At 59.5% G+C, this 10,011-nt stretch overlaps 1 protein-coding gene across 2 annotated transcripts in view; it reads left to right on the top strand.

Moving 5' to 3' along the window:
• Positions 1-331: 331 nt before the first annotated feature.
• CFAP92 (cilia and flagella associated protein 92 (putative)) overlaps positions 332-10,011 on the top strand; it is a 33,531-nt gene continuing 23,851 nt past the window's right edge. The window contains exons 1-5 of one of the 2 annotated variants that reach the window (XM_055136739.1): positions 332-427; positions 873-1,128; positions 3,626-3,819; positions 4,688-4,892; positions 7,514-7,639. In XM_055136739.1, coding sequence (XP_054992714.1) covers positions 879-1,128; positions 3,626-3,819; positions 4,688-4,892; positions 7,514-7,639 — 775 coding nt within the window. In that variant the 5' untranslated portion in view covers positions 332-427; positions 873-878. Of the gene's footprint in view, positions 428-872; positions 1,129-3,625; positions 3,820-4,687; positions 4,893-7,513; positions 7,640-10,011 lie in introns of those variants that run through there. The other variant, XM_055136738.1, reaches the window with a different exon arrangement.

Here is a 10,011-nt window from a genome sequence, read left to right as displayed (position 1 = left end):
CAGCAGGGGAGGAGCGGAGCGTCTCTGAGAGAGAGACTGGGGGCGGGCTGGGACGGTCAGAGTCTGCAAAATCCCTTATTTTGCCTTCACCGGCGAGTGGGAGGAGGGGGCTGTCGATGTTACGGGCCGAACCGTCCAGGTGAAGGTCAGGTGTGGAGTCCGGGCTCGGGGTCACCGCAGAAACCGCTTAGGGAACAGATGAACAGGTGAAGCAGTGAGTGAACGAATGAAGGAAATTGGCTTGACAGCGTCCAGGCGGAAGTCCCGCCCCCAGGAGCCGGCCCCGCCCCTAAGGGAGCCCGTCTCCTAGCAACCGTCAGAGCGTCACTCGGTTGAGTCCTGCTGGCCTCGGTGAGGCGGTGCAGCGACCTTGCGAGGGGACGGAGGCCGCGCCTGGGCCGGTGCTGCCCCGCGCATCTGCTCATAGGTACCGTTGGCACCTGGAGGGAGGCCATGCCCCCTCCCCCTGCTTTGTCAGCGTCCTTGAACCCGGAGCTTGTGCCCCGAGCCCGGCACGCAGTGTCCATCCCTGCCCTGTAAAGTGGGTGTTCCCGCTTTACCCCCCTCCCCAGGCTCTGGCTCAAACACAGCTCACCTTTATTTCCGCCCTCACCTGGGGAGGTTCCCGGAGAACCGGGATCGCCTGGAACAGGCCTTCCAGAAATATTCCAGGGGGGCGGCCGAGGCATCCGGGGAGGGGGACTGCAGAAACGGCAGCGTCGTTTCCCTGAGCACTGGCTTTGATCGTGCCCTGTCCCAGGCCTCGGCCAGCTGGTCTGGGCAGTGCCAGGGGCCGGGCAGGCGCGGGGAGAGGGTCTTCCCCGCCGGTTTCCCCGGCAGGCGGGTGCACTGCTCTCTCTCGTCCCTGTTAGGAGAGCATGTCCGTGGGTGCCTGGGCGGAGGAGGACGGGGAGAGGCTGCACCAGGCCGGCGTCCTGCCGTCTGAGGGCGAGTGTGCCCTGGAGGATGATGGGCAGGCCAAGGTCTGCGCCCTGGAGCCGGGCTCTGAGCCCCGGCCCAGCAGCGACGGCGCCTCCTCAGAAAGCTCCAGGGACGCCACCAGCAGCGACATGCCCCAGGTCATCCCCTGCATGCTGCTCTTCTCGCTGGCCTTCCAGACGTGCGCAGGTCAGTGCGGCCTTCCCCACGGCCTCCACCAAGGGGTGCCCTGGGGACCTTCTCCCGGGAAGCCTTAATGTGTGCCGGGCACCTTGAGCAGAAATTGGAAAGGAAGTGCAGTTAGGGGACCGGGAGGTAGCTCGGGAGCCAGGGGGGCCTGCCTCGTGGGCACAGGGACTGAGTCCCATCCCTGGCACCGCTGGCCCCAGGAGCACCGCCGGGAGGAGCCGTGGAGGCCCCCAGCACAGCTGGGTCACCAGGCCCGAGCACTGTCCCCTTTGTTTCAGGAGGGGATGGGGTGCGGGGGTGGGTGGGGAGGGCGCCCAGGTAAGTTCTGTGAAAGGTGAGCAGGTCCGCCTGACTGGTGACATCTTTTTTTCTTTTTTTTTTGCTTTTTGGGTCACATCCAGCGATGCTCAGCGGTTACTCCTGGTTCTTCGCTCAGGAATCACTCCTGGCGGTGCTTGGGGGACCATATGGGATGCCAGGGATTTAACCCAGGTCGGCCGCGTGCAAGGCAAACACCCTACCCACTGTACTATCACTCCGGCCCCCTGGTGACATCTTACTGACAGAGAGAGGCAAGTCTCATTATTTAGGCAGTGAAACATACTCCACTTTCTGCTTTGCATTATTTATTTATTTGAGGTGCCAAAATTGAACCCAGGGTTATGATGATGTCATTTTCAAAAAAGCACAGGAGGGGCTGGAGTGATAGCACAGCGGGTAGAGCATTTGCCTTGCATGCGGCCAACCCGGGTTCGATCCCCAGCATCCCATATGGTCCCCTGAGCACAGCCAGGGGTGGTTCCTGAGTGCAGAGCCTGGAGTGACCCCCCCTGTGCATCGCTGGGTGTGACCCAAAAAGCAAAATAAAAAAACAAAAACAAAAAAGCACAGGAATGAGTGAATAGGCGAGAGAGACAGAGACAGAGACAGAGAGATAGAGACAGACAGAAGGAAGAGAGAGAGGCAGAGAGAGAGATCTGTTTCTTTGCCCAGCCGAGGTGGAGTGACGTCATAGCTCATGCATATTCTAGTCGGCCTTCAGGAACTCATACATATGCATGAGGGAGGACGGGGCGCACGCGCGATCGAGGAGCATACAGAGCCCCCTAATGGCATGGGCAGGAAACGGCGGGGAACCGTCCCTGGGTGTGTTTTTCACATTGGTGTGGTTATGAAGCGCAGGAGGCAGGACGCCAAGGTTGACTGGGCAGCGCACCCACTGGCCAGTACTGTGTGGCCAGGGCCAGAGAATTCCTCAAGTTCCGCTCTGGTCCGATCAGAGCCAAAAGAAAGCCTCTGGCAGCTCTCTGGGAGGGTGTCACACCCTCGCAACTGGAGGCCAGTCTGTTCGGGCTTTTTCTAACCCAGAAAACCCTTGTAAACCTTTCGGGAGTTGGGGGTGCAGGGGTGAAGCTGCAACGAGCTGACTCAAGGCCAGCGCTGCACCCCTTCCCCAGCCTCCCGCCTGTCCTCCTGCTCCTGCTCCTTCTCCATCTCCTCCTTCTCCTTTCTCTGCTTCCTCCTCCTCCTCCTCCTTCTGCCACCTCTGGCGGTGCTCAGGGCTTAGTCCTGACTCTGTTCAGGGGTCACTCGTGGTGTGCTCAGGGGACCATTGGGGGTGCCCGGGATCAAACCCAGGTTAGCCGTGTGCAAGGTATCTGAGCCAGGCTGGACACTGGTCATCTTGACAAACTGAGCTTTTGGTCACTAAATGCCACCTCCCCACCTAGAATGACCCCTTTTATCTCCAGTCTATTGATATCAAGCCTGGAAATACCAACACCCCCCAAAGATACCAGGAAATACCAACAGCCCAGTCTCCCACACCCGCCCCCAGCCCCCCAGCCTCCAGATCAGCCGCATCTTTCATTCTCTTGCAGCGTCTCCTGGGAACTAACTTGAAATGGAAAAACTGCAGTTTGGAAGTTGTCATATTTTGTTGGAGGTGTTTTTTGGGACCACACCCAGCAGTGCTCAGGCTTACTCCGGTGTCTGTGCTCAGGGATCACTCCTGGCGGTGCTTGGGGAACCATATGTGGTTCCGGGCTGGGGGACCCTGGGGGACCCTCCCCCCACAGGCTGGGAGACCTTCTTGTGCCCCCATTTGCTCCACATCCCGTAGCTTCGCCTGTGAGGTTCTGAGTGCTGGCCAGCTTCTTCCCTCTCCCTGTCTCCTCTGTTCTACTTCCCAGACTTGGCCAGGAGGCTGGAATCACACAGGTCACATCCTTGGTCCTTTCAAAGGAAAGAACTATTGTTACCTTTGAGAGGCAAAGGCGCGGGAGGGACCGGCTCTGCAACAGCGCCCCCTGGTGTCCAGTGCCAGTCCCGCTCCGCTGGCGGGGCCCAAAGCCGCAGCTTGGCCGGTTGGTTCCCTGCACCCGTGCCAGGCCATACCAGCCCGTGGGAGTGGTCCCTGCAGGGCCCGGGGCGTGATGGACACAGACACCTTCTCCTGGGGGCAGCAGACTAGGCCCGTGAACTCCCTGTCTTCTAGATTCTAGAAGAATGTATACGGGAAGTTCCACGGAAAGGTCCAAGAAATTGTCCATGTCCGAGAAAGCCAGCTGCAAGATGCGCCGTTACTACCACATTGAGTATTTCCTCCTGCCGGACGACGAGGAGCCCAGGAAGGTGGACATGGTGGTGTTCCCCACCGTGACCAAAGTGTTCATGGACTCAGGCGTGAAGGCGAGTGTGTGCGGGCCCCGGGGTCGTCATCGAGGAATCAGGGGGCTCCGAGAACCCCCTTGCCCTGGAGACTTGCTGGAAGTTCCGGCACTCAGACCCCACCCCAGGCCCAGGAAGGGAGGAGGGGGGGTGCACCGACTTAACATGTAGGTGCTGGCGCGTGCCACCGGTGGCTCTCACGCAGATGTGGCTTACTTTACGCAACTGGCAATGCCCGCACCAGCTTGCTGATGTGCCCATGGCATGACTTTGCATGTTGCTTGTGTCTGGAGGGCCGTGGGGGCGGGGTTGGGGCCACACTCAGTCGTGTCCTGGCTCTGCTCTCAGGGATCACTCCTGGTGGGCTCGGGGAAACCGTCTGGGAGACAGGGAATCGAACCTGGGTGGGCTGCGTGCAAGCACTTTGCCGGCTGGACTATCGCTCCGGCTCCCCTATTTCAGTCTTTCCATCCAGTGTCTTAGCTGTCTCAGGCATCCCTGCAGGGCTCCGGGGGCTGGGGCGTCCCGGGGTACCCCTGCCTGCTACCCAGCGCCGGGCCCAGGCTGCCAGGCCACAGTGCAAGTCATCACTTTGGCTTTAGTGTTTGTTTCGGCGTCACACCGAGGTGCTGGGGGGGGGGGGCTATGGCCCACTCAGTGTTTGGGAATCGCTCCTGGTGGTGCCCAGGGGACCGGGCGGTGCCAGGGATCAGGCCAGGGCCACCTGCATACCAAGCCATCTCCCCGACCTTCAGTGAGCACCGGGATGCGGCAAAGGGGCCGGCCGTGACCCCCATCTCCCAGTGGGAGTGAGTGGGGTGCAGGTTCACGGCCCGCGCGGGGTCTCCGGCTGCTGACCTGCCCTGCTTTCTCACCTCCATCGCCACAGACCGTGAAGCCGTGGGTGGAAGGAGACAAAATCTGGGTGACCTGGACCCAAAACTTTAGCATGCAGGTGACGAAGGAATTCCTAAAGAAAATCGTTTTTTACAAAATCAACATGAAAATCTGGGACACGAAAGACAAAGTCTCGAGGAAGGTCAGGTATTACCGGCTAAAGACCTCGGGGTACACGGAAGATCTGTCAGCTTTTGGTAAGTCGGGCCGTTTGGCTCTCAGTGGGAACTCTTCTAGAACCTTCTCCTCAGGATAAAAGCCGTGTCCCTGTTTCCTGCTGGTGTCTGCTTAGGGGTCAGTCTGGCTCCAGGACGAGTGTGGCCAAGTGGGGCAGGTGTCCACTCTCCACCGGCCCGCTCCCTAGACAGTGCTCCCTGGGGTGTTCACAGGGTGGGGAGTGGGAATTGGGGACTTTGGAATCTCAGACAAAGGAGAAAACGAAAATCCGCTGCCTGCCCTACGCATGTAAACATTTCCACACAGTCTTTCTAGATCATTCTGGCTTGTCCCTCTGTGGCCTCGTGCTGGAAAATTTCCTTTGAACTTGCCTCCGGGAACGGGCAGTGGGGAGGGGTGGAAAGAGCCGGGCTTTGAAGTCAGCTGAACTCGGTCCTGTGTCCCCTCGGCCTGACTGCTGGCCGGGGCTCCTTCCCACGTTCTCTGGACCCTGCTGACTTTGGGCCTTCTTCCTGAGAACACGGGCTCGGGGGCGCTTGCTTTGCACACAGCTGACCTGGGCTTGATCCCCGGCACCACATAGGGTCTGCATGAGCACTGCCAGGAGTGACCCTTGAGCACAGAGCCAGGAGGGAGCCCTGAGCACAGACTCAGGAGTGAGCCCTGAGCACAGAGGCAAGAGGGAGCCCTGAGCACAGAGCCAGGAGTGACCCTTGAGCACAGACCCAGGAGGGAGGCCTGAGCACTGCCAGGTGTGGTCCAAAAACCAAAGCCGGGGGCCTGAGCGATAGCACAGCGGGTAGGGCGTTTGTCTTGCACGCGGCCGACCCGGGTTCAATCCCCGGCATCCCATATGGTCCCCCAAGCACTGCCAGGAGTAATTCCTGAGTGCAAAGCCAGAAGTAACCCCTGAGCATCGCTGGGTGTGACCCCCCCCCAAAAAAAAAAGCAAAAACCAAAGCCAAAAGAAAATAGATTTCTGGGAAACTTTTTCCCCCCCCCAACTTTTTGGGTCACACCAGGCGATGCTCAGAGGTCACTCCTGGCTCCTGCACTCAGGACTTACTCCTGGTGGCACGTGGAGGGGAGCAGGCTCCTCCCCGCTGTAGCTGTGCAGGCGTCGGCTTCTGGGAGACTCGCTACCCGGCCTGAACCCAAGACTCCTGCCTGCGGGCCCGGGCTGGAGGGAGACGTCTGCTCTGCCTGGGTCGTGGGGCCCGGGGTGTCAGGAGAGCGCCTGGAAAAGGGGCTGTGGGCGCCGAGGGTCAGTACAGAGCCAGGGCCTGAGAGGCCGGGGAGGAGCCCCTGGGCCCGCCTCCCGCACGGGGCTTCCGGGGACCCCAGCACCTGCTGTTGCCGACGCTGGTCCCAGCTTGGCTTCCCCGCAGCCCCTGTTTGGTTTGGGGGCCACACCTGGCGGTGCTCAGGCTTCTCCTTGGCTCTGCACTCAGCGAGCACTGCAGCCGGAGCCTGCCAGAGTTCTGGGGACCCTGTGCGGTGCCAGGGCTCACACCTGGGTCGCTGTGGGCAAGGCAGCTGCTTTAGCCCCCGTCCTCGCTCTCAGCGCCCTGGCGTCACTGCATCTCACGCTGAGTATGTTTCTAGTTTGCCCCTAAATCTGGCTCTGGAGCACTGGGAGTCATCCCCGGAGCACGTGGCCGATGGCCTGACAGTTCACCGCCTGAGCCCCACCCGGGGTGTTGGGGCCTCCCAGGCCATACCTGGTGATGCTCGGGGTACCAGATGTGGGACCCAGGTTTATGCACCAACCCTCTGAGGTCTCCCAACCCCGGGCCTTGAACCCAGGGCCCAGCCTCTCTGCCCTAGCTCTGTCGCTCGGCCTGGTTGCTCTGTGCCTCTGCGGCTGCCCAGAGCCCAGCGGCCTCCTGAACGCAGTGCGAAGGGTCTTCTCATTTGTCCCATCCTGGTGGTCTCCTGGCACCTGGACACACTAGACTTTGCCCTCTTGGAGCACCAAACGGGTACAGCCTCCCCTCTGAAGTTTGCAAGCGTCCCCCCACCTCTTTCTTACATAATATTTTTTGTTTGTTGGGGGGGTGTCACACCCAGCGGTGCTCGAAGGCTTCTCCTGGCTCTGCACCCAGGAATTACTCCTGGGGGTGCCCAGGGGATCATCTGGGATGTCGGGGATTGAACCCAGGTCAGCTGCACGCAAGGCAAGTGCCCTGCTCCCTGCGCGGTCTCTCTGGCCCCCTTTCTTGTAACTTGCTCTCACCGGTCACTCCCGCTCCTCCTCTAACTGCACGCAGCCGCCCCGGCCCATCTGAAGAGAGTTGAGAGACGCGGAGGGGGCGTCTCTCTGCTGAGACAGGGGCCTCGGGCTGGCATCCTGGTTCCCTCCCAAGTCTCTTAAATGCCAGCTCCCTCCCTCGTCTGTAAGGCAGTGCCCGCCTTGTGGGGAACGTGCTCTGGAGGGAACCGGAAGTTCCGTCTACGAAGGCGTTACTGGGACGGAGTCGGCTGGGGTTGGCGCGTCGTAAGCTGTGAAGCCGGGAGGGCTGGGCCCTGGCCTGGCCCCCCGTCTCCCCCGTCTCCCCCAGCGGAGTGATGGCCACCTGAGAGGTGTGTGACGAGGACCCCGGTGGGGGCCGCCAGGAGTGCTTCCTCTCCTGCCTTCCAGACGTGAGGCACCTGGTCGTGCACCAGCGGAGGCTGTCGGAGCAGAGCAGCTACAACAAGGAGGAGTGGAACCAGGACTTCGTGTCCAGCAAGGCGGGGAGAGCACGGAGAGGAAAGGCTTTGCACGGTGAGCCGAGGGCGGCCCTGTGGGCACCCGGGGGGCAAGACCCGGTCGGGGAGGGCCGGTGGGGGGTGGAGGCCGAGTGTGTGCCAGCCTCCGTGGGGGTCCAGCAGCCTCTGCCCGTGGCCACACAATAGTAGCGGCCAGGCTGCCTGCTCATGGTCGGAGCTTTCTCTTTTTCTTTGGGGGGGGCACACCGGCGATGCTCAGGGGTTCCTCCTGGCTCTGCACTCAGGAATTACCCCTGGCAGTGCTTGGGGGACCCTATGGGATGCCGGGGATCGAACCCAGGTCACGCGTGTGCAAAGCAAACGCCCTACCCGCTATGCTATCGCTCCGGTCCCAGGAGCTTTTATCGTATCAAAATTAAATGATTTTTATTTTGTGACTTCTCCCCAATTATTTATTTATTTATTTATTTATTTATTTATTTATTTATTTATTTATTTTTGCTTGGGGGCCACACCTGGTAATGCCCAGGGGTAACTCCGAGCTCTTCACTCGGGGATCTCTCTTGGGCGATGCTCGGGGGACCCTGTGGGGTGCCGGGGGTTGAACCCGGGTCAGCCATGTGCCAGGCGAGCTCCCTACCCGCTGTGCTGTTGCTCTGCCTCCCCCCCCCGCCCCACAACGTTCCTAACTAGAAGTTGACTGTGCGTGTGAGAGAGCTGTGGACACGCAGGCACTGAGTTCCGTGACTGTGGGCGGGATGTCGCTCCACGGTCAGGCCCTGGCCTGGCATGTACGAGGCCCTGGGTCCAATCCCTGGCACCCTGAACTGTAGCAAGTACAGGGAAAAAAATAGAAATCCAAACAGGAGGGGGGTGGGAGTGGCAGCCCGGAGGGGAGGGCGCTTGCCTGGCATGGGGCCCGTCTGGGTTGGCCCCCGGCTCCCAGGGGTCAGGGCGAGCCCCGAGCCCCAAGCCAAAGCCGTGTAGGCAAAATCGCCTTTGACTCCCTCCCCGGGAGCGCGAGTCACTTGTTTGTTCAGAGGCGACTCTGCAGTGGGACGCTCTGCCCTCCTCTGGGGCCCCTTCCTCCTGCTGCGTTTCCCCGACAGGGCGGCGCTCATAGGCGCTATTCCGGCTCCTTCAAACTTTATGTTATTTTATTTTTAAAATTTTGGGCCACGGGGCTGGAGCGATAGCACAGCGGGGAGGGCGTTTGCCTTGCACGCGGCCAACCCGGGTTCGATTCCCAGCAACCCATAGGGTCCCCTGAGCACCGCCAGGGGTAATTCCTGAGTGCAGAGCCAGGAGTAACCCCTGTGCATCGCCGTGTGTGACCCAAAAAGAAAAAAAAAATACATAAAATTTTGGGCCACACCCAGCAGTGCTCAGGGGTTGCTCCTGGCTCTGCACTCTGGGATCACTCACTCCTGACAGTGCTCAGGGGCCCCTGTGGGATGCTGGGGATCAAACCCGGGTCGGGCGAGGTCGGCAGGCAAGCGCCCTCCCCACTGCACTATGGCTCCAGCCCCTCCTGAGACCCTTTCCGGAACGTTCACTGGTGGTGAGTATACCTCGGTCCCCTGCACGTACTGTTGTCCTTGGCTTAACCAGCCCCTCCAGGAGGCTCATGGGGTGGTCTTTAGTGCCCCCTACAGCGGCTCTTCTCCGTCGAGGGCTGTACGGCTCCCTTTCATCCCCAGGAAGTTCCAAAGTGGCCTCAGATGTAAATCACATCCGTGGGGGATCAGGACGTGAGACCAGGGGGTCAGCTAGTAGGAGGGGGAGGGGGTCAGGAAGGAAACCAGGTCGGAAGGGGCCATGGGGGGAAAAGGCGGAGAAATGCTTCTTTAAAGCCGGTGGAAAACCAACTGGATAGATCATGGAATTTTCTCCTTATTTTATCTGTGGTATATTACATAAGAAATTAAAGTCTTTTTAAAAATTTTATTATTTAAAAAAATTTTTTAATGAATCACCGTGAGGTACAGTTACAGACTTACAAACTTTTTTTTTTGCTTTTTGGATCACACCCGGCAATGCACAGGGGTTACTCCTTGCTCTGCACTCAGAAATTGCTCCTGGTGGTGCTCAGGGGACCCTATGGGATGCTGGGAATCGAACCCGGGTCAGCCGAGTGCAAGGCAAACACCCTACCCGCTGTGCTATTGCTCCAGCCCCACAGACTTACAAACTTTCATGCTTACGTTTCAGTCATACAATGATCGAGTACCCATCCCTCCACCAGTGCCCATTCTCCACCACCAATGTTCCCAGTATCCCTCCCACCACCCCCGACCCCATCCCCAGAAGTTAAAATCTTTTGCCTTTGAGTAAAATAATACAAATTACCCAGTACATTTATTTGGGCCCTTAACCAGCTTTTAAAAAAATTATTTTATAAAGTAGTTCACAGTATTTGATTACATT

The sequence above is a fragment of the Sorex araneus genome, chromosome 4 (assembly GCF_027595985.1).
Source record: "Sorex araneus isolate mSorAra2 chromosome 4, mSorAra2.pri, whole genome shotgun sequence".
In the NCBI taxonomy this organism is placed as follows: Eukaryota; Metazoa; Chordata; class Mammalia; order Eulipotyphla; family Soricidae; genus Sorex; species Sorex araneus.
Note: the sequence above shows the minus strand (reverse complement) of the source record. Positions and strands in the feature narration are given on the sequence as shown.